General features: G+C 39.4%; 1 protein-coding gene across 1 annotated transcript; it reads right to left on the reverse strand.

The window, feature by feature from the left end:
- Window positions 1-652: 652 nt before the first annotated feature.
- LOC140150273 (3'-5' exoribonuclease HELZ2-like) lies at window positions 653-25,363 on the reverse strand. The gene is made up of 25 exons (XM_072172278.1): window positions 25,237-25,363; window positions 23,124-23,243; window positions 19,585-20,343; window positions 19,473-19,485; window positions 19,059-19,269; window positions 18,745-18,870; window positions 17,695-18,197; window positions 16,961-17,404; window positions 16,559-16,774; window positions 15,412-15,814; window positions 14,902-15,051; window positions 14,345-14,476; window positions 14,016-14,132; window positions 13,033-13,108; window positions 8,914-12,727; window positions 8,552-8,646; window positions 7,748-7,909; window positions 6,345-6,479; window positions 5,635-5,942; window positions 4,702-4,898; window positions 4,362-4,464; window positions 3,939-4,169; window positions 3,289-3,445; window positions 2,666-2,833; window positions 653-2,097 (listed from the first exon to the last, which is right to left on the reverse strand). The coding sequence occupies exons 1-25, from the start codon at window positions 25,361-25,363 to the stop codon at window positions 1,967-1,969; spliced, it is 8,898 nt and encodes a 2,965-aa protein (XP_072028379.1). The 3' UTR covers window positions 653-1,966.
- Between the last annotated feature and the right edge of the window lie 263 nt (window positions 25,364-25,626).

A 25,626-nucleotide genomic window follows, 5' to 3' on the forward strand; every position in this document is an offset into this window, starting at 1 on the left:
AATGGGTTTTTGGCATTGAAGAAAATAAGGGGGGGTAGAGGACTTTGACATTTTTTTTCATAGGGCATTATGTAATTATTTATTGTTACATTATCCAGAGATGGAACCGAACCGAGACTGGGGGCCAGTCTAGGCTTACATGAAACCCGGTTAGCTGCAGGAAATTGGAGACGAAAAAGACGCTGAACTTCAGTGGGACTCTTAGTTTCATGATACTTCGTCGATAGAAACGTGCGCTCCCGTGCAGTAAATTGTGGTGCCATGTTGTCATTTGGCCCGTTTTATTATAATGTAGTGCAATGAGGTAAAATTCATATTGAAAAGAGCCCTTTAACATGTAGGAATTATTGATCGAAACCACACCTGCCACAGAACTTTATTTGCATTTGAATATCGCGCCTTACCATTCAATATAATAGGTAGACCCCTACTTGGGAAGTGAAACCGTGTGAAGCTACAAAAATGGGTGGTTGTATTCAAATGAGTATAACTTGAGTTTGCTGTGAGCAATTGCAACAAATCCTGTTTTCATTTAGACGTGTAGAATTTGCTTTTTCCAGTGGTATTTTCATTTTTAGCATATTCTTTGCAGATCTCCAGTTACAGCCCCTCAAACATGAGTTTACTTCTTTTTTGACTCAGCCTGTATCACGGCTTACAACTATTATTCTATTGTTTAAAATAAAGCAATATTAATTACATTTAGAATAGAAATATTATAAGAATATACACATCATACAAATAATCTCGCGTCTCGCACAAAAGTGAAGTCACTATTAGATTACATGTATATCAAAGTTATTTACACCAACGTGTTATCTATACAAAAATATTATTATGCCGGAGTTGGGAGATTAACATATGATTTTCTTAAAGCACAAAAGCCTTATATATAAACGTAGTTTACACAAAATATATAAAATAAAACCTATTATCTGTAAGAAAATAATAATAATATATTACAAATGAATGCTGCATGGGATGATGTAAACTACACGTCTAACGAACAAATAAATGAAAATATATAACATATGGAAAAAAATAGCAATCGTGTGCTGTCAAATTTCTTATAGTACAAAATGCGACTTGATCAAGCAATACGATTCGTTTGCCGCCAAACTGATTATACCATATAATCAAAAGGAAATTCTACTGCATTTATATTTCATCAACATGTAAGTAATCATACCATAGGAACCATTATCATATATATTATATGCGATACAATCAAATGGAAATTTTAAAATTTCATACATTCATTTCCAAATTATGACCCAGAGATCAATATAATAATAGTGAACCTGGCCCTGTGATTGTAGCCTTTCAAAAACAAAAAAGAACTTCGAATTGATCTCAATTCAAACCTATATAGGCCTACAGCCATTTGACAAAGTACGGTAGTACCCGCGGTAATCCACTGGAACTATTTTCAACTTAAATTTGTTAGCAAATGTAATGTGAAAACGAATACAAAGATATCAAAACACATATAATTTCAGTGTCTTTCTTCAAAAGAAAAAATAATAAATAATATTGCTTTATACATAATATAAATCATTGTAATATTATAATATAACTTATAATATAAGTAAAAACAGACACATTTTAAAGTTCTAGCACACATGAATATGTCATACACAAGGAATCAGTTGAGAATTGGAAAAATATGAATTTGCAGAATAGATATATATCCCAATTCCCAAACACCAGATGCATCAATGGAACCCATTGGAAGACGCGCCTACCAGTTTTGCTGGATAGGCAACATGTCTTATGCTGAATATGTCTGACCACACACTTTCAACAAAACGTGACTTATAAGTTATATCAGTCAACCTCCCATCACAGATATTGGATTGGGTTAGGCCCCATCCGACCTAGATGATCAGACCTAACTAGTAATACTTCGACAAAGAAGAGCACTAGAGTCCTTGAAATCCGCCTTGAAAATGATACGAGTCTGTATCTAATATCTTGGGGATCGTCGACTGCCTCTTTGAAGCAAGAATTGTTTAGCTATTACAAGGCACTTCTTTTCTTCGTAGTAGTCTAGAAGTTCTTTCCACAGTTTGTGCGTTCGTAGGAGATACTTGTTACCTGCAAGGAAAAAGAAGTCAATAAAATATACTGGTATAAAGTGCACAAATGGGCTACGGTATTCTATTTGAATATTCACATTCCCCCTCTGGAAGATTTACTGAATGTCTTCCAGATCAGAGAGGGAGTGTGTGTTTCAAACAGCATAATACAGTGGGATAATTCCATTTGAAATGCTTAGTAACTCCAATTGTGGAAAACATATGTAAAGCCATATACAGGGGGAGTATGGGAGGTCCATTTGAAAACCATACTCCCTCTGTGGAACACTTTTCTTAAATCTTCCACAGGGGAAAAAAGTTCAAGGTCAATTTAGCGCAATGATGGAATTCTTTGTTCTCAAGCAACAAAGTCCCGTGTTGACTATTGCAGATGAAACCTCAATTCTCGAACAACCAACACCACAACATTATCATCATCGACGTTGTCATCGTCATCAACATCATCATCATCATCATCATCATCATCATCATCATCATCATCATCATCATCATCATCATCATCATCATCATCATCATCACCACCACCATCACTACCACCACCATCATCATCATTATCGTATACATACCTACAATAATGAGGCCATGCTTTGCTCGAGTAAGAGCTACGTTCATCTGGTTTTCATCAGTGATAAACCCAAGATACTTCTTCCTCCATCCGAAGTTTGGTTTCTCCTCAATCTCCACACGGGGTAAGGAGCGCACGGTTGACATCAACACATAGTTCCATTCACTTCCTGTAGGATATTCAGAAGGATTGTGTTATTGTTATTGGCATTAATTTCAACAAAGAGAAGAACGACTAAAACGAATTTGTGTTTTATGTAATACAAGGTGTTTCAGAAAACGGAAAGACTACTTTAATGGACTCAAAAACATTCGGTATATTATCACCATTGTCTTAAAAATGGAAACCTAAATCATAGGATAAATCAATATCATCGTCGTCAGTTAACAAATTCTTAGAGTATTAAAGCAACTTTAAATAATAATTTTGTATACATAATGTAGGACAACAGGATATATTATCAGTGGGTGGATGAAGATGTAACATTTGTTGTCTCTTATCAAAAGGCATTTGACTCCATAGAGCAAAATAATAAGGATATGTTTGTCATCATCATCATTGTCGTCATCTTCCTCATCTTTTTCATCATCATCATCCTCATCTGCATAATTCTCCTTTCCTTACCTTGACTTTTGATCACGGTTCTAACATCGATATCGGATCTTCCACACTCTCTTAATTTGGTAGTTATTTTGTCACATTGAAGTCGATACTGTGAGAGCACCACGATCTCCTTCGGGTTCACTTTGTACGTATCTACAAGGACGTTTGCAATCCGAACCTGAACAAGTAAAAAACGTAAACTTTGAATTACGTACCTATAATATGAATTAAACATAAGTCTCAGTGTACCATATGCTTTTTTAATAATATGTGATGCGATCAAGCAAAATCAGACGGAACTCGGAAATATCATTTTTTTTAGATTCTTATAGGATAGTAAAAAACATTTAAAAAGCTGTATTTTGCAGAAAACCCCATTGAAATTGAACAACCAGTTCCAAAGATATGAACAATAATTAAAGAGTTTCCAAAGCAAGAGGAATCAAAAGGAAATAATTTATGTCCTTTGTTTGGCTATATCTCAAAATGAATGTTTCTGAGTTCCGACTGATTTCCGGCTATATCTCAAAATGAATGTTTCTGAGTTCCGACTGATTTCCGGCTATATCTCAAAATGAATGTTTCTGAGTTCCGACTGATTTTGCTTGATCGCATCACATATGAATTAAAACCACTTCATTATAATAGTCAAGCCATCTAAAATAACTCACCACTTGTTGTACTTCGTACAAGTTTGCTTTGGACATCTCATTGCCTTCTGCAGTCTTCACACTGAGTGTTTCCTCTACGCCAGAACAATGGCAAAAAGCCATTGGCTGCGAACCATCACCAGGCCACACCCCTCGCAGCATGATTGGTGGAAGCCGCTTTTTGATTACCGGAGGAGTGACGAGACGATTGTCATAGAATGTCATAGAAGGGAACCTGCAAATGGCTTCGTGCTGAAATAATAGTAGAAATTGTCAGTACCGTATCACTAAGTTTGGGAGAAACAACATGAGCTTTAGTAAATGGTAAATTTCTAAATGGATGGCCGAAGTATCACACCGATCGTCACAAATTAGGTTCATCATATTTTGGTAGGCATGATATTGTATGACATAGAAATAGAATAGAAGGGTATGAAAACTTACCATGCGATACTGTATTGTCAGCATTTTCACGTGTTTCGCATAACGTTGCAACAGGGATATCTCCATTCCTAGTAACCTTGCTGTAGGCTCTGGAATAATGGGCCTTTACACAAAACAAAGAAAAAGCGAAATATATTAATATTGAAATGACGTTCGTAACTTTCTTACTTTTAATTACTTGTACACATGTCAATTAAGTTTGTATAGATTTGCGCTGCACGATCCTTTCTATAGATTTAAATGTCTTTCCATACAGAAAGTAAGCAAACACCAAACAAACCCCCATCAAATAGACAAACAACAAACAAATTAAGGTAATTTAATCAGGCAACTGACTTACCGTAGTTGCTTGTGGTCCCCGATAAGAACAATTTGCAGAGGTTTTGTTGAGACAAGTGGAATAAGAGTTTCTGGTTCATTGCACATTCCAGCCTCGTCCACGATACATTGGATGATATTCGTTCCCTCGGTAATACGGCCACTTCCCGAAGCGTTACAAGTTGTGAGGATGACCTGATATTTCTCCAATTCTTCAATCTATAATGGTGCCGAAATAACCAACATTTTCATAAGTAGGCTATAAATCATTTTGGGCCGCGGCAAGCTCAGACCGTGGAGTCACGTGACTATATGAATAAAGGCCAATATAGTTCGACGTATTCCGCTTTTGTGTGGGGGTGGGGGTGTGTGGGGAATGTATGTGGGTGTGTAGAAAATGTTCCGTAACCGAGAATGAAAATCTCAGCGGAGAACCAAAAATCGCTAATGAGAGCCGACACTCACGTTTAACATAATGTAGGCACGTTGGGGTGGGTTGGAGGGGTTCTGAAGGGGTTCTGAAGGGGATGGCAACAGAATCCGTGCAGGGATTCTGAAGGGGGTGGCAACGGAACCCGTGCTTAACTTAGGCACGATGGTTGGCAACGGAACCCGTGCGTAATATAGGAATGGTTGGGGGGACAACGGAAGTTTATATTGCATCTCTGCAACACGTGTAGTAACTTATTGTGGGATAGGCTTTTACGACGGGAATTCATAACAATTGGTGGATTTTTAGCGGGTTCGCCGTCGGACAAGTTTAGAAGTAGTTTACGTGTAGTAACATATGGACGCGAAAACGCGACGTCTGTCGCAACAGAAAAAGGCAAAATGTCGGATTAGTATTAGTGACCAGGTCTGGGAACATTATGAATAAAAGGTATTAAATTTAATTTAACCATCAGTCAATCAAAATGTAAAATTATTGTAATCCAGTGCTGTTGATATTCCTTACCTCGGCAGCAAATATCAGTTTCAAATACGCTCTGATCTCGCGACGCTCTGGTTCATAGTTGCGTATACGGAAGCGTCTGTCGTATTCAAGTATAGCTTCGGCCTTTGAGTTTGGTTTTAAACCATCTGTCCGTGTCTTCATACGAATAAGATGATGCAGCGAGATGCTCTCATGACGTGGATCCATTGATACATCCTTTTGTCCAATTTTGCCACCCGTACGAGGTAAACCGGGTATCGGAAACTCGCGATACTCAATTTCTTTGCCGTATGCTCGCACAATCGAGATCGGAAAGTTCTTCAAGTATTCTGCATATGACAAAAGCCCGAACAAAAGAAATAAATTAATGACTTGCCACCCTGTCAAAGCAACCGAGCAAGCACCATATTTGACACACTTATAAACTCGGTAAGGATACTGTTTTGCCAAATTAAAAAAGAGGTAAACGATTGGTGCAAAAGGTGACGCACGTCACATGCCCAGAGTTCCCAAAACAATTACGGTCAATTTCTTAACGAAAGAGAATGATGAAGGTATAATGCTTTTGCCAAAAAGTTTATTTTGACCTCTATTGCAAATATTACCGAACCCATTTCTTTGAGTCGCGTTATGTCGGAAAAACTATACCATATACCATAACAGATACTCTTTCTCCTAACCAATAGCCTGATAAAGTCATAGCGGCTATCGTTTTCAAATCTCACACTAACCTGCAATAACATCCACCGACTTGTTGGAAGGACCGCAGTACAGTATCTGTGGTCGTTTGCCTCGGGTTGGTAGCTGCTTGTTTTGTTCACTGAAGAAGTACGATAGATAGGCTCCAGTTACAGTTTTACCAGTTCCTAACAAACAAGAATACCGTAGTAGAGGATGTGGTAGATTAAAAGGACTTCAAAATGTAACACAGCCGTTACAAATACCCCTATAGGCCTAGCTTCAGAACTACTAATTGTATTCACAATATCCCAGCAAACACAAAACGTTTTCGACATCATTCGCAAAAGGTTATAAAAGGTTGTCAGAAAACGTTTAAATGTCGGGTTATATAAAGGGTATATTAAGGGTATAAAACGTGTTCATAACATTAAAAATTATTTTTCGATAATCTACTGCTCAGCAAACAAACAATGCTTTACAGAAAACGTTTAAATGTCGGGTTATATAAAGGGTATAAAAACGTTTTAATAACATTCCAAAAACATTTTTGAAAACTTGATACAAAACATTCTACACAGAATGTTATTTTGGGGTTGAAAAAATATTTTGCGAAAAATGTTTGCCCAAAATATTTGCAATAACGTTTTAAAAACGTTTTCATGACTTTTTTTATAACCCGACATTTAAATGTTATTAAAACGTTTTAAAAAAACATTTTAAGAACATTTCTTTGTTTGCTGAGTGCAAATATTTTGATATAATGTTATTTAAGTGTTGACAAAAGATTTGGCAAAAAATGTTTGCAAAAAAAGTTTACAATAACATATTTGAAAACATTTTCAAAATATTGTTGTAGTGTGTTTTCATACAAAACGTTTTAAAACATTTTCATGACCTTTATATAACTCGACATTTTAATGTTATTAAAACGTTTTTATATAAACCAAAAGCCAAAATATGTTATTAAAAACGTTTTTAAAACGTTTTTGTGTTTGCTGGGATTTTAGCAAAGAAAGAATGGTGGTTTATATGTGCGCATTTTGATACCCCATTCCCCCCAATTTCGCTCAATATTAACAACACAGCAGTATTTTTAAAGAAAAAAAATGAAAGTTGCAGTATTTTTTGTATTGATTTGAATTCAGCGGGTAGTTTTTTGGCGGGTTATCATTGATTGCTGTTCGTTTTTTCCTTTTCAAATACTGTTGTATGTGCTGTCAACAAAATTGAGCGAATGGGGTATCAAAATATTGTGAATGCGATAAATAGTTTTTGAAGCTGTAGGCGTATTTATAACGGCTGCGTTACTTTTTGTGCAGTCTTTATATCAATTCTTTTCACATTAAAATACCTATTTCTTATTCAATGAGAGCTCAATGTATTAACTCGGTTACTATCATATTCTTTTGGGATGATTTCATAGTATACACCATGGTTATTAATATGATCATACCTGGAGGTCCCTGAATAAGAGTAAATCTCTGTGTCAATGCCTTCTCCACTGCTTCACTTTGAGGTCGATTTAAGCGTTTCAACTGACAAGCAGGAACATCAAAGGATCCACCGTATTCCTCCGCAGCAGCTATCAATATTTTCATGTCGCTGGCGTCTCTATCTGTTGTATTAATAAAGTATGGTAAAAGTAAAGTTGTGTATACCGGAAAAGTAAAGATTTCAAAACAGGGGGAAAGAAGTATAATTATCTGGCTCAGAAAGAGTTTTCGGTTTTGTAGACCCTCCCTCGGGTCCGTGGAGAACGACTGGTAATGTAGATTACATAGCATCAATGGACTTTCGCGTTCACTTATAATACGAGTATATTTCTATATTGCTGCATGGTTGACTGTGGTGGGTGTAATTAGTGGCGTCGATTTGTGGATGAAGAGGAATGGGTTTTTGGCATTGAAGAAAATAAGGGGGGGTTGGCATTTTTTTCATAGGGCATTACGTAATTATTTATTGTTACATTATCCAGAGATGGAACCGAACCGAGACTGGGGGCCAGTCTATCGGTTTTGCGGCAACTTTTCATGAGTTTCATGTATATATTTATTTAGTGTCTATTATATACCGGTAACTTCGGTAAGTACATGTATTTTCAATTTTCAAGTTGGTAAGTCATAATGTGAGCGGTTGGAATAACTATGAATATTCGATCCATGGAAGAGCAAGTCCTAATCACTTTGTTTGCATCATTTGATCAAATCTTCATGCAGTATATGGTATACTATAATTATTTGGAATTGAACTTGCATACCTGAGTCATATTCTGCTTTGTCGGGTGTCAGAAGACAGATATTTTGTACCAGAGATGAGCTGGAGTCTACATCTTTAACGGCTCCTTCGAGTCGACTGAAATAAAATCATTGAATATAATACATCTTAAAGCATGTTGACAAGTCACTTGTAAGCAAACGCCTATTACTTTGGACATTTTGGAAGCGGACACAGGCGCCACTAGTTTTGTTTGTTCAACATTAGATATTGTCACAAAGCACTTATTTAAAATGTTCTCATTCAGAAACTGATCATTCTTGTATCCGCTAGTATGTTGGTGTGAATTTAACATGTAACGGCGATCACTCTCACGAAGAAAAAGCTGAATTACTTTCAACATACCTATCTGGGTAGCATACTGGGATGATTTCAACAGTGTAATTCTCAGGTTCACTGCTCTTCCGCAATCTCTTTGGGAACGGTGCAGACATCTGATTCACCTCAAAGAACACATTTATACGTTGGTTTTCTGGATCAGTTTCTTTGTTCTCCTTCGCATCCGATACAAATGCACTGCCATGAGCAACAATGATCATATCTTGGTTTTTGTCCGTTTCCTGTGCAGTCACCTTTACTTCCTCATGGAATCTAATACACAAGAAGGCTGCTCTGCGTCCAGATGCCTTTACTTGACTTATATCAATATTTCTGTCGTTGCAGAATGTTTTGGTAAGTGTGAATGACCCGTTCGGAAGGGGATCACTTGAATGATGCTGCCAATCAATGTTTACACCGTGAATAATCACTGTATCGTTCTGCTGTACTGCATTGTAAGCTGCCATCATGTCGAGAAGAGGGAGCCACGTTTCCTGATATGTCTTGATGTCTTTCCTTTTCGGCATGTGATCTGCAACAGTGGACAGACATTGGACAGGTTGACCTCTGTGTTCCATACAAAAGTGAAGTGTTGGTGTCATCTGGTAAAGCTGCACGTTTGGTGCCAGGATACCGCGGTTGAATGTTGGGTACAACTGGACTTGCGTGACTTTCCCTATTATGAACGTATGCTGGAAGCTCGCATAGTGCTTCTTCTTCTTCTTCTTGGATTCATCATCAGTTTCACAGGAGATGTCATCATCAGTTTCACAGGTGATGTCTTCTACGAACGTTAGACCCCTCGGATCTTCCATTGCTCTAAGTTGAATAGGACGTGTAGTAGATACAGTGTTGTCAAGGGCCCTTATTTGTCTTTTAACCTCATCTCTATTCCCCTCGGCAAGTGCCACATTGATACATCTCCAGTTGTGGGTTGGTACCTTCACGGTGTATTTGTGATTGTTATCGACTTGCAACTGGACTTCCTTTGCTCGAGCTTGATTAGCACGAATATCGTTGGGCGTTAGAGGCGGCATACCACCGACATGATATACACGTTCTTCCCATTTCATCGTAACTGTCTTCTCTCCTTCTTCCACTTCTGGTTTTTTAACTGGTTTGAGAAGATTGAAAGCCACTTTTGACTTTCTTAGTGCTTCGTTAACACGGTCGTCATGATTGAATCCCAATTGCAGATTCTTATCTGATAAGGTTTCTATAACACCTCGGACTTGCATTGGACGTTGCTTCAGCTGTAAGGCCAGTTCCAGTGCATGTGTTTTCAACTCAAACTCCCGGGCTGCAAAGGATCGAATGTTGCAAGTATGACAAATTTTTGTCACATCTTGGGCATCGTGAGGAAGTGATTCGTCTTTGTTGAGAGCTGCTATGAGAAGGCGATGTACTACGATATCAATGTAACGGCGTATTGGAGAGGTGAAGTGCGTGTAGGCGGATTTTGCGAGACTACTGTGAATGCGTGCTCCTGAAGCATGATCACCAGAATTGACGTATTCCCCATTGAATAGTATACGATGGAGGACAGATTGTGCCGCCGCCAGCTGAGGATGGTACTGGTCGGTACATACAAGCCCACCAAGACGGAAGATGTTTTCCTCAGCTACGCACTGCTTGATCTGATACCAGATGTCGTGCAATAAATCCAACGTAACCATACGATCTTCGCTATTATCACTGGTATCATTCAGCACAGATTGGAAAGTTTCTTTTGCATGTGTCAAATATGAGCTTTCGTCTATGACTCCCTGGTTGCTCTCCTTCCAGGAACGAAAGTTCTCTAGTATTGGTGGTAGTTGCCGGCGAAGTGGGGTGCATTGTGGTAACTGTGAGATAAGAAATCGTGCTGCAGTTTCGTTAGCTACTATCATCATCTCTTCAACCATTATGTGAGCCAGTGGGTGTGACAGGGTATCTCCTCTTAACTGCGAAAAGGCGGCATTGCCCAGACGTGCCTTGCGACAAGTACAAGAGATACAACTTAGCACGTGCAGGGATTTCTTCAATTCTTCCATCCAAACTAACTCGTGGTTGTCCCCTAGTACTTGCTCTGCATCATCGTAGGTAAGGCGAATATTTGAATGGATAATCGAGCGCATAATCCTGGTCTCATTTGGAATGCGTTTGCCAGTCTCGTCAAACACAAGGAACACAGAAATCGCGAGCTTGTCTTGTCCTGGTTTCAAGCTACATAAATCAGTGCTTAGTCTCAACGGAAGCATGTGTATGGGCTTTTCAGACGCAGGATAGAATGATGTAGCCATTCGTCTAGCTTTGGAATCCAATGATTGGCCCAATTTTGTCTCACGGTTGACAAAGTAACTGACATCTGCAATGTGTACACCAACCACGTAGCCCTTTTCATGCTTTTGAACACTCAAGCCGTCATCAAGATCTTCCGAATTAGGTGGATCGATTGTGAAAACCAGAAGGTCTCTTAGATCTGATCGTCTTCTATACTCATCCGGTGGAATTTGCCAGTCCATTGGATATTCCTGTACAAGATCAACGGAATCTTTCTGAAGTTGAACCTCGTAGACTTGTTTCAGTATCTCAACTCCGTCTTCTTTATTGTCTCCTGCGGGAAGCTCATCCACTACAAATCCTATGGGGTAGTGATGTTGTTTGTTCCATCTGAGCCACTTCACTTTAAATAGCTTATGTGGACGATCCTTGTTGCTCACCACAACGTCTCTTTCTCGTTGAGTTTGATCCCTTCCATTTCTGTTAATCACACGACAGATTGGTACGACCAAGTGCCCTGAAGGTCTCTTTCCACCTCCTTTGTACTTTATACCAGGGCGAATGATCATGATCTTTGGAAGCCGTTGATTAACAGGAACCATCAGGTTGTCACTGTAAGGGTCTGCTAGACATACAAGCTCTTTGTTGGTGTAATCTACCGCCAGCTTATCCACATTTATGACTTTTCCATAAACCTTGTTCAGCTCTTCTGTAGTTTGTACATCATAATCATCATCATTGGCGAGAATTTCTACGGTAACCTCATCACCATCCATGGCAGTTCCTCTTTGGGAATGGTTACCAATGGTAATCTCCGTTATTTCATCGTTGGCTGCGTCTGTAGGAATTGCGTAGCGACGACCATCTAGATCCATATGAAATATACAAGATATAGTTTTTCCTGTAGCAATCTCTTGACGACTCCTAGAAGGATGCTCATCACCATCATCCTCTTCAATAACTCTGACATGGTCATCCTCTTCAAGCATTCGAAATGCCGAAGCTAGTTGTATTTCCTCGTCTGTGTTTTCGTCGGAACTATCGTCATCATCGTCGTCGCGATCTTGACGCCGTCTGTCCCTTCGCAGTTGTCGACGTAATTCCTGTAGAATGAGATCATCTGTGTTGAATTCTACGACATCATCGTCGCTATCAACCCCTGTGTCGTTCTGCATGACTTGTTGATTTTGACCCACGTCAAGACTGTGAGGATACGAACTCTCAACGGCCGATCCTATCGGTATAAATGATGCAGCATTCGGATCCAAGGTAGTCGTTGCCGCTGATATAGCCAGGCGGATATCCTGATAAGCTGTCCCTTTTGGATACAGCGACTGATTGACCTCACATACTTTGATGTATTTCTTCCACACATTGCAACACTCTCCTAAAGAGCAGAGTGCAGTGGGGTTGCCTACGACCACTACAAGGGATTGAGCTCGAGTAAAGGCTGTGTTGAGTTGGCGCAAATCTGACAGAAAACCAAGGTAGTACTGTGTGTCTTGGTCATCAGCATCCTTCTTATTGATAGTCTTTTGTGTTCTGACAGTGCTGATGATGATGACACGAAATTGCTTGCCTGAAGATAAAAATATGAAATATAAACAGCCTTATAGATAGAGATTGGTTTACGTCGCATTTAGTATGTCCAGTATGTATTCTGAATGACCTAGAACCCCATTCCACAATCCAAATTGTTGATATCCCTTTCTTTCTTTAAGGCTTTGTTTTTAGTCGCAAGAAATTTAAAATTGTACGTAATAATAAGAAAAATATATTGTATACTGAGATCCCAGACTCAGAAAAAAGTTTGCCTGCTATTAAATCTCCACATAGGGACGATGTTTATAGATGACGTGTCATTGAATACTATAGAGTCAATACCTTGTACACCTTGCAGACTATCTACAAACACACGAGAGAGGTTTCGGATACGAAATTCACGACGGAGTTGTTGGACCTGTTTGTTATGAATAGAGTGAAATACAAAAAAAAATCGTTTTTAACCAATCTTGTTTTCAACATAGCTTTGGAACAACAAATATGTTAACGTTTGGTTATGTGTAGATAAATGCAGTGTTACGTTTCGGAGTACAAGGCAGAAGCGTAGCAAGCGGGGGGGGGGGGCAGAATGCCCCCTGAAAAATGAAAGAAAAAGTGCCCCTCTGACAAAAAAATAAAAGGGAAAATCAGGAGGGCAAAGGAAAAGAAAAGGGGCAAGGAGCCCTTTTCTACCAAAATTCAGCCCGAAAATACACAATTTTCCGCGCTACTCGCGCATATTGCATGGATTAAGGCTTTCCATCCTGATAATGGTTAAAAATAGTGTAAAATACCAATTTTTTGCGCGCTACGCGCGCACATCGTCCCAATAAAGCCTTTTGTCTCTATGTATTATATGATGCAACTGTCATTTTTTTCGTCTGTGCCCCAAAATTTTTATTTTGCCCCCCCTGACCAAAAAAGCTGCCTACGCCCCTGGTACAAGGGTGATGATGAGCTCTGCAGCACAGCCATTGATAGTTGGGCCAGCTAGACCAGTTACGGGGGAGGAGGTGACCATCCCTTCATTGGTGTACCCTGATAAATAGTACCTTGAGGTATTGTGCTATTGTCGAGGCCTACCAACCCGCGCAAGCAGCAAGGATCGGCAAAACTGTCAAGTTGGAATACATCCAATTGTTACTAATATCTTCAGTTAATATGAAGACTTAAATAAATGAAATAACGTCTTATGTACCTTGTTACGTTTTCTTGGAAATGTTTTTCGTAGATTACACTCTTTTATTCCATAACATATTAAAGTAATTTCTCATTAAGATGTTGGGTTTTTTTTATCTGAAAGTAAAGTTTAGCGTCATTCTTACTTGAGCCCTGTATGGCGCAAATACACCAATCTGTTCCTGTGGATCCATCTCATCTACAGGCCAGTCGTCGGGCCAGTTGGTCAGAATCTCTTGCACACGAGTAACTGCTTCTAAAACCTGAGAAAAAAGGCATAATACAACCCTTATTATGTTTATGTAAAAGTGTGAAAAAATAAAGCAGCATTCGTCGGAAACACACGGTGGAAACTTCGAAAATGGACTACAAGAACAAAATCGTAGAATTGGCCACGTTGAATTAACAATGTTCTGTGAGGATGTAGTACGAATAAGGCAGCAGGAGGTGACTTTATTCAATTGAATGTACTTACCTCGTATCTGTTGACATATGAATTGCCTACCACCATGTCATAACCATTGACGGCTCGGAATTCTAGCGGATAGTACAGTGGATGTCTGGGTTGGTTTCCACATGCTTCCATATCTTCAGCTGAGTAAAATACCTATATGAACGACATAGTAGATATCAGGTAATAAAACCATTCCTCATTTGGTCTTACCAGGCTTTTAATTGACAGGACTGAATCACTGATTAGGCAATGTGAGTAAAGAGAACATGCGTTTTTGGTGGGTTTGCACATACTTTGTCCCCATCTGGAATCCAAGTGGACCCAGCTGGACTTGCCGACCTGTGGATTACTTGCATGGGCAGAACCCACAATCCATCTGACTCAGGGCCCTGGCGGGACCCAAGATTTAGCCTACCGAGTCCACAAGGGTCCCGGGAAACAAACCTACCTGGGGTCCATGATGAACAAACGCCATTGGTTTTGTCGGTTTATTTTTGTTTTCATTCAAATTAAGTAGGATTTGGGGGAATGGATAATTATAATTATAGATCGACATCTGTTTAATATATTTCTCATACCTTGGAGAGAAATGACAGGATGTCCTCGTGCGTCCGATAGTTGTTCCTCAGTAGTATCTGCCTATGACATCTATTTCGCAGGCAATGTTCGAACAGTCTCTCCAGAAGAGATTTGTGGAACTTCGCGTCACGTCCTTCACTAGAATACACCTAATTTGGAATAGAGAAGATGTGTTGCAGAATAACATTAATAATTCCATAGCGGTATCAGGTCGAAATATGGTAATAAATGCGGTTGAAATGTGGTTAATATCAAGTTGAACATAATGGAGCTGGAGGCACGTCGACGATGATAAAACGAAGTGGATTTGACGTTGTTGGAAACTTTCAAAATGCAACTGTCATTACAACCTTCTCAACGTCGATTTATTTATCAATATGTGCCCACTGGGTTACATGTATTGTATGATACCACTAAATAAGCTCAAAATACTGAAATAAAGGTATGTAAAGTGTTCAATATGGGATTGGCCACGGTATTAAACTAATAATGATAAACTATACGCTTACCCTTGGTCCCATTTGAATATGATCACCAGCCAAGACAATGCACGTATTCGGCATTGACAAAATCAACGGAATAATTGCCTCAGTTTCCAGGACTTGCGCTGCTTCATCAATAAGAATGTGAGTGAAGTATCCTCTCATTCGAGGAAAAGCAGCAAATTGCGCAGCCGAAGACGTAGTGGTTATGACGATTCGCTTGCCACGGATATCCCACTCGTCGATTTTCTTGATGGAACCGTACTTTTCGTCGAAGAGCATGTACTTCTGGACGATCAGCGGAATTGTCCTGACATCTCGATCGGTGGCGTACACACGTAGCATATCCATTTGAAACTTTTGAAATTGGTTACATTTCCAGTTGGTTACAAACGAGTCTAGGTATTCAGTGATGTAAAGATCGGCAGCGCTGTTTGGCAAAAAAATCAAAAAGTACTGTTATAGTAGTCATACCCTCGTAATACCAAGATGAGAATTGTATAAAATAGCGGTGACTCTGTGGTACGAACCGTAGAGGTAACAATCATATGTTGATGAACAATAACTATAGCATTGATCAAATTGCATTTAATCGAACTTGTAGAGAAAAATAATTGTTTATAATGATAATAAATTTCGGGTTTATAGAGCGCCTTTTTCGCTGCCATGGTGAATCATCCTAATCAGATCGCATCAACTACATGAACTAGGTTGCGGCCAAAACTGGCGCAAACCTATTCGCACTTAGATTGTAACATCCACCAATTATCTGTGCAGCTCCCCAAATTACATTGGATTGAAATTTTTGATACGAGATCTTAAGAAGTCTTTGAAAGAACTTTATACTCGTAAGCCATTGCTTCAGAGCTCACTGAACCGCCGTCCGCCGACACCCTGCACGGATGAACCAGTGGTAGGCTCTGGTTTCTATTGTTCGGAACAATAGAACACAGTTAAACCGCCGGTGCTTCCAGGTTGTTGGATTTGACTATATTAGTTCATTCCAATGATTGCAAATTAATCTAAACGATAATTCTCTCTTTCAATATCGACAATTTCTTCTAATTAAGATGAAAGAGTCAGTCTGAAATACGGCTATGAGAAAATGCTAATTTAGTTTAGATTTTCTTTCCAATGTAACAGAATAAGAAACGTTGGAATATTTGCTACATACCTATTCGTATGCGTACAAATCAAGATCCTTGTGTCAGTGTCGGTTAAAGCGCTCATGATACCATTCGCTAAGGTGTATGTTTTCCCAGTTCCAAATGGGCCGTAGAGTAATAGCAAAGGAGTCTTGCTATTCAAACCACCTTTCTCTCGTAAAAAGCGGACTGCACCTTCTTGTAGTCGGTTGAATTTGCTCCCGGGACCCGGTGTTTGAGGACATCTGGTGGCGAAAAAAGAAGTAATACAAGCTTTACGATGTGGTATTATGTTTTGTCATTGGTAATTTTTAAACTATGCGCCAAGCATTTTCCGTGAAATTGGTCGATCTGAGTATAAATACGTATAACATGTATAAGGTCACACGGTATTGAAAATATAGGGCCTAAAGTACAATGATTATACTTACATCAACGCGGGGTATTCATTCTTCGTAGGAAAGAGAATTGTTGTACAAATTAGTTGATCCACTGCCCATCGCATGATACAAAAGTGTAATCGATCCAATCGAAATTGAATCTCAACTTTGACCTTCTTTCCCGCCATCAACTTCATCTCCTGTACACATTTTGCCGTCAGTCGCACATAAAGAGCGTCTCTGGTTCGGCCATCAGCTTCATCCATTACAATCTGTGCCTCATAAACCTTCGACGACTTTGGATTGAATTTGATCAGAATAATCTTGACGCTTGATAAGGCAATCTGGCTGGCGTCGGAGTCGTCAAATACTGCGGACTGGGTGGTGTGAATCTTGCCGAAAAGGTTACCGCCCTGTGCGTACATAGCAGAACTACCCGCTGCTACGTCCAGAATGATCGAATTACTCGTTTCCAATACGGTTTCCATACAGAACCTGAATGATAGAGTAATAAGAATGAAAATGCATTGTCTTAAGGATGATATCCCAACCGGAGGAGATTATAATAGTATTCAAAAGCATGGTCTATGATGAAGAATGTATAAATCACAACGCTGCAATGCACATTCGACCTCTCAAAGTCTTTGTCCTACAATAAGATAAGTACAGAGTGATGTTTTGTTCGGGGTTTTGTTCCAACATGATCATTACTCATATACTTTCCTATCGAATTTCCTCGTCGAATGTAAGGTGTAAATAAACAATTTAAGCTATAGGTAACTTACTTGGACAACTTTTCCTGTCTGGCTTTCTCCTCCACCCTCAGGAGCTGGTCCATCGTCATCTTGTAATTATCCCTTGTCAACTCCGTAAAGTTCTTCTCTAAAGAAACCTGAAAATCGGTCAGTTTGTACTTAATTTCAAGCTTCTTCATCTCATCCTCTCTTTCCTCGAAGAATGGTATGATTTTTGTGTTAGATCCGTCCCACACGATGTTGGAAATGGACTCTGGTGTCTCGTCGGGTGTTATGTCATTGTCAGCCACTCCAGCATGTACGATGAGCTCGCTTTTCACGACTGGTTTGTCACCGAAGTCGAAAATAGCCCATTGTTCATATCGTCCTCGTATCTTCGTCTTGAACAACACGTTGATGTTATAGTCATTTGAATCCGGTGAACAGATTTTACTTCCGGGGCAAACTTGAGGGTCTTTGACATTCTTTGGGCTTGAGAGGCAGAAGTGGACACGGTATTCGTCGTAAAGCAAGCCAACACGAACAAGTTGTTTCTGTGGAAATTATTCATAATACAATTATTTAATAGAAGCACGTTATTTTTTAATTTGATCATTCCTTAGATAAGTTAATAAAAGCCTTTTGACATTGATTTTCTCCAGAGCAAGATCATAATTCTACCGACCATGAATACAAAGCAGAAAATAAGTCAAGCTGCCATGTACACGTAACAGATAATTGCGCGCTATTTCTCGTGTTCTCGAATTCAAAATATGGGATATAATGAATGGAAATGCATTATCTCAGAAGAAATACTAACTGGATCTTTAATGTGGCTTCCACTGGGGTTTGCAGATTGAGAAGATGTCAGAGAAGAGGTAAGGAAATGTTCTTATATCTTCTCTGGAAGAACCAAGAAGTGCAGGTTTTATCTTTAATCCATGTCACAAGATTTACAACGTACAAATTTGGTTAGTAACCCATCTCACTCTATATTTTGGATTAGACCCCGGCCCGGGAGACCCTTGCCTTGATATTTGTACATTATAGATGAATTTACAATGGTATAACATTATTGATATAGAGAAATCTTGACACTACCTTATCCGTACAATACACTTTGAAGGTCCATTTGAACTGGTACATTCCATCCGTTGTCGCCTTTACATACTGTTCACTGTTGTTATCGCAATCCACTCGTACACCCTTTGGTACTGCATGTGAAATCTTTAGGAATACACAAAATGTATACCATTAAAATCAATCCATGGACGTAGGCCAACAATATCAAAAACAATATTACATTACTTTGCATCATGTGCGTGGGAGATAAAACAGATACGGGGACAAAATGTTGCTCAGGCCCCAAAATTTCATTTATATTATTGCATTGCCTATTAACAAAATCAACATACCACATCAATTTCTGAGTCTGTTGCCGCACACTCTGAGTGTAGGTCGTCCATAAATGAGAAGATGTTCTGTTGCTTGGCTTTCAATAGTTTCATTTGACGATATCCATGTCTTTCCCGCCATTCCTCCAGCTCTTCCACAGAATGCGCTTTGGTACAAGCATTCTCAGATGGCACTGCATCGGAGAAAATACAGCCTCCAATGTTTTTGACGCTGTAAGATAAATAGAGAAGTCATTCGTACTATGTATACCGTATTGCAGTGGGGTGGTAAAACTATCGGGTTGTGTTGTCGTTGGATTCTTTTCGTAGATTAACATTATAATGATGAAAGATGTTAGTGCCTTGATGTCTTGCCAATGTTTTAGCCAGATCACATATAGGCTACATTTTTAATCTTCACATAAGTACTCATACGTGTTAAACCAATCTACAATCAAACAAAAAAAGTCAAGGAAAAAATAGTTACTATACGATTTGTAGAAGCTCGTAGAATATGTGTTATATTGCTTAAAAGCAATGCACTAACCTTGGACATAGCAGATACTCTCCATTGATGATGTTATCAGGGGCTCTCTATACACCCAAGGTCGTTCCTGGTCTAAAGTCATATTGGTTTTATGCTCTTGAGTATTCGTGTGGTTTTCCAGCTCCCATTTCACTTGAAAGACTCTATTGCATAAACTACAGCAAAATCCAGTTGGTGGAGTGTCAACTGCGCAACGTTTGACGATATCATCATGTGATACACTGCCCAAATTCCACACTTTGATTTCAATCGGATTGTGAGCGCAACGACATCTCACTCCAAATCTACAAGAGAACGCGAATGGACACATCTTGGCATGAATGTACGCGTGAAGCTCTTTAGGTCGGTGTCGAATCACTAAAGGGAACGGTTTCTTGGGTGATCTGTGCACCATGACTTTGTTGATCTCCCACGGATGTCTATCAGGTGAATCACAGAAGGGCCCCTTGGAGCTCTTTATCTTCATGCGAGGAGACCTTCCAGTGAAACATTTTCCGCACAAAAACAGGAAGGCGCCACCAACGTCTGACAACATCTGATCGATCTTCTGCTTAACTTTCGATTTCAGTTTTGGTTGCTTCGGAGGTGATTTTGCTGGTGATTCGGTGCATCTGTTTTGAGTCAAAGGCGCTACTTTCATAACTGGCTTTTGTAAAAGAGCATCCTTGTAACTGAATGTGGAAGCATTTATAATCGGTTGAGGTGCAGATGGCAATGTACGCGACGCTGCGTTTACATTCGTGTTCAAGCTTGGAAAATCTGTGAGATAAACAGTTAAAATATAACATCAAAATTGCCTGTCTTCTCAAAAGTGTAACAAACCCCCGGCCCCCTCTTCGGGTACCTCAGTTTATGACAGCAGGACCATAGTAGTGGTGGGCTGTGATGTTTCAGATTCCTCATGGCTCCTGCTTATTTGATGCAATCTCCTCTGCATTATGACTTTCTTGATGTAAAATAAACACTTTCAGTGAGACCCCGTGTCCAAATACGTTTTCTGGCCGGCACCAACTCATGTTTTGGTCAATATTCATGATATTGATCAAATAAAAAAATGTGCCTAAACGCTAAGGAGATCATCCTGCATCAAATAAGCTGGAGCCCTACGAAATCTGAAACATCGCCTTTTTTTTACCCCTCCAAAAAAAAAAAAACACTTCTATTCTAACCCGTACACACTAATAAATACCTAAATTAGGATGGGTTAACGCCGTTCGCCGCCTATGCGTGATGTCTACTTTTATCTAGAGCGCCCTCAGTTTTGACTTAAGGAGTCTTATTTGGTTTAAGTGGTGTTGGGCGATACAAAGAATTATAATTTAAAACTACCGATACCAATTAGCACACAAAAGTATAGCGGTACTGTTGATTCAAAATTCCCATACCGCCCAACCCTACATAGTTACCGAATGTAATCGGTCGCCGATAATGGCGACGAAATGTCCTTTCGAAGTTGAAAATAGCCCATTTTGATCACTAGAATAGACCCACAAAAACACTCCCAATTATATTTTATTAATTTTTCAAGTAAACCAGAAGCTTTAGATAAAAATGCTATCCAAGAGTTACCGTTCACACTCCTTAGATGCTTGATAATAGACAACTTCCGTACACCATCGCTAAATTCACTGCACAAAATGCGAATCATACCGTACGGTATAGCGTATTTTAGTCAGAATATTGGAACATAAAAACAGTTAATAATCATACTCGCTTTATTTACAAGTAAAACAGATGCTAATGATAATAATTTGTGCGAGCATAACAGTGTCACAGTCCATATACTTTGCAGAAATGATATGACATGTACTGATAATACACGCACTATACTACTGTACTACAGTACATGTACATGTAAACTCTACATAGAAACCCAAAAGTATAACATGTAGTGTGTGTGCGCCGACTGAAATCATTGTGAGTTGCAATTTTGTTGTCAAACCCTTACGAAGCATTAATTTGGTTCGTGTGAGATACTGTAACGATACGCTATGACTTTTAAACTTGTTTTTACCAATCTCGATAAATTCTCCATTTTTATATTTTGTCCTTCCGTAGTTCTTTCGATGCGAAATAGTGTATCGGTATGTTCTGATATCATCGTCGCACTCTTCCGAAGAACCAATTTGGTCCGATTTACATATTTACCGCTACGTGATGAGTTTTAGCTTGTTTCAACCAGCTACGTAACTAAATGCTCTACGGGCCAAAATTTCCGATAAAATTCTACATTACATAATTATTATAATTTTATGTACCGGGTTCCGTAGCAATTCACGGGTTCCGTAGCAATTCTGGGTTCCGTAGCAATTTCACGGGTTCCGTAGCAATTCTGGGTTCCGTAGCAATTTACGCGTTCCGTAGCAATTTACGGGTTCCGTAGCAATTTACGGGTTCCGTAGCAATTTACGGGTTCCGTAGCAATTTACGGGTTCCGTAGCAATTTACGGGTTCCGTAGCAATTTACGCGTTCCGTAGCAACTTACGCGTTCCGTAGCAATTTACGCGTTCCGTAGCAATTTACGGGTTCCGTAGCAATTCACGGGTTCCGTAGCAATTTACGCGTTCGTAGCAATTCTGCGTTCCGTAGCAATTCTGGCGTTCCGTAGCAATTTACGCGTTCCGTAGCAATTCTACGCGTTCCGTAGCAATTCACGCGTTCCGTAGCAATTTACGCGTTCCGTAGCAATTTACGCGTTCCGTAGCAATTTACGGGTTCCGTAGCAATTCTACGGGTTCCGTAGCAATTCTACGGGTTCCGTAGCAATTTACGGGTTCCGTAGCAATTTACGGGTTCCGTAGCAATTTACGGGTTCCGTAGCAATTTACAGGTTCCGTAGCAATTGACGTGTTCCGTAGCAATTTAATGGTTCCGTAGCAATTTACGGGTTCCGTAGTAATTTACGGGTTCCGTAGTAATATACGGGTTCTGTACAGTCACAGTTTATGTTTTGGTGAAAAAAAGACAGAATTTTTCCACCCGTCTACATTCGGGCCACTGACCGGGTCTTCAAGAATCGGACTTTCACTTTGGAATAGATTCAATTAAACTTACATTAATTGCTTTAGCTTAGAGACAAAATCATTGTTAAATTGAAGGTATTGGACACTTTTAACTATTATATAACCATGATCTAATGGGATTTTAAGGAAGCTAAAACTTAACTTTCAGTAAGCTTAAAAACTTAACTGTCAGTAAGCTTAAAAAGTTAACTTTCAGTAAGCTTAAAAACTTAACTTTCAGTAAGCTTAAAGCGTAATAATTATGTATTACGTGTCCATATCTTCAACGTACTCATCAGTAACGGTGGGCATTCGCTGTGTAGGCGTCTGACACGCCACAAACGTATATACGAGACTAATAGTTTACCCCCTCAGTTTTCGTTGTTTTCGATAAAAGTAGACGTTAAAAACGGCCGTGGGTTACCATGTACAAGTCAATACAGGCTGAGCACGGTTTTAATCAATTATCTCAATAAAATCAATTTGTTAATTAGGCCCTAATTATTTTATATAAGAATAATGGCATTAATAATTACCCATAGGAGAATTGGACGAAATGGTTTCGTTATTGTCCATACGAATTCTGGATGCGTTTGCTGGTGCTTGCTCAGGAGGAGAAACCTGTGATTTTTTCTTTCGACTTCTCTTTCGCTTCTCTATAATCATGATAACAGAAGATAAAGAATATGTAACAGTACCAATCGTAAACCCATGCGATGATATGTATAACATATAAGATCTTTTATTACACCACGTGATTTACCTATTTCATGTACTTGCCAACTCCATGTATTGTAATATAAACGTGAGTTACTTTTATTATAACCTGACTTTTGAGGCTCGAGCAAACATATACGAGAGAGTGAAACAATTAGGAATCATGCAGCGGGAATTGAACCCCGGCCTCGCGATTACCGCTTTGCTCTACCTGATTTCACAGCTGGTACTCAGGTTATCTCCAAAGACGATTTTCACAGCATCCCACAATACATAATGTGAAATTTGACCAAACCATGACACATGCGTCTAATTTTCTTTCATGAAATTACGCACTGAAGAAGGTCGCAGTCTACATACATCAGTGAACATCAAAATAGGTTGCCGTGTCAAAAAATGACTGATTCCTATTTTTCATCTCAAATTTCATAACCCTATAGCCTAGTAAGTCTTACATTCGCGAGCTCTTAAATGTTGAACAAAATTGTAATGAGTAAATGAGACCCCCAGTTTCCCAGTAATACATCCAAAAGAGCCCCAGTGATATTGCTGCTGTAAAGCCCTCCTTCGTGTACATGATCCATAGTGCAGTTATGTCCACGGCAAATTCACCGTGACCTTTCCAGCCATAAACCCGCTTAGTGAAGATTAAACCGAGATATGGTCGATTGTCCAATGCAAATTTATTGACATGTACGGGCGGAGCTCCACTGGCCGAGTTTTGGGGTATTTTTCACTGGTTTGCTGTCATTTACTCATCAAGGCGGTCCCCCGTTATTATAAGGACTATGCTAATGATTTAAAAATTGACATGTAGAGAATAAACCATACTTGATTGACAGAAAGTACTAAATTTGTACCTATTACGGTTTCGTGACACCCCTCTTCCAAATGCGACCAAGCCAGGGCGGCCCGGTGAAGCAAAGTGTGCATTGGAATAACACGGGAGTTTGGGTCGATCCATCATGTAATTATTTCGTGTAAGCTAATCCTAACCCTAACCCTAATCCTAACCCTAAACTATAACCCTAACCCTAATTTCGTGTATAATTACATGAAGGAGTAACCGGAGTTGGAGTTTGGATAGATGGTAGGATTTCTTTCTCATACAAATGTATGGTCCCCCGTTATTAAAGCTTGTACCGGGTTGAAATTCAGATATTTTGAAAAGAATATTAAGTAATTGAAACATAGAGCAAGTACTAAAATCATAGCTTTTATACTTTTTGATATATGACGCTAACTAGTTCATCTCCTATATCTACAACACAGCGCTACCAGTAGGGGTCAATTGCCTATTGTGAGTGCCCCTGTGTTATGTGCATACATGTAGGCAACAATAAGTGCATGATGCATGTGAATTTGCATGTATCAGAAACAAGTTATAGCATGTTTATGGTCATTTGCAAAATCTTGGTGCATTGTAGTGATAATCTTCTTTGGGTGATCTCAACAAGTCATAATTAGGGGCTGTGCAATAATTATCAGCCCCCCCGGGGGGGGTAAAATTTCCGAACAGCTCGCCAAAAATCGCTTGCCCCCCCTCTCGGACCGCCAAAATTGCTTGCCCCCCCTCTCGGACCGCCAAAAATCTTTGCCCCCCCCTTTAAAAGCGTTTCCGTACTGTTTTCCTAAGCCTTTTAGAGCGTTTTATTTAAAAGGCGCCTCATGAATGTGTGCCCAAATTCGCTTGCCCCCCCTCTCGGCTCGCCAAAATTGCTTGCCCCCCCCTTCGGCTCGCCAAAATTTCTCCCCCCCATTTTACCCTCCCCAGGGCTCATAATTATTGCACAGCCCCTTAGTCATTGACAGCTATTAACTAGACTCGACTCTCTCAAGTGTCTCAGCAGCCAATTATACTAGCTCATGCATACAGAATATATTAATCAAAAAATATTCTTTCTTATTTACTTGGAACAAATCAACACTTACTCGCTTTCGCTTGGGTAAAATCTGTAGCAACAGAACTTGCAGAAGACCACTCGTCATCTTTTGCCATATTATTTGCAGAGGTCTGCTTGGTTTCTTTAGCTCTGTTGTTAGGACTTGCAGTGGCCATTTCCGATGAAATTGCACTGGCAGTTACTATGATCAGAGAATCAACGTCAGTTAGAAACATTAATTTTTCATACGTTTTTAACAATTTGATATAAATCTTGGACATGTTGGAAGAAATTCTAGGCGGGTTCCAAACCGCCGCATTATGTAGAGACATTTAAAATTTCTTGAAAATAGAAGAAATTGTATCAAAATATCAAGAAAGGTTCTTTTCGACCTCTGCAGAACAATTTTGGGTTTTTTACAGAAACTTTGATATAAATC

Source organism: Amphiura filiformis, chromosome 4 (assembly GCF_039555335.1).
Source record: "Amphiura filiformis chromosome 4, Afil_fr2py, whole genome shotgun sequence".
NCBI classification, from domain to species: Eukaryota; Metazoa; Echinodermata; class Ophiuroidea; order Amphilepidida; family Amphiuridae; genus Amphiura; species Amphiura filiformis.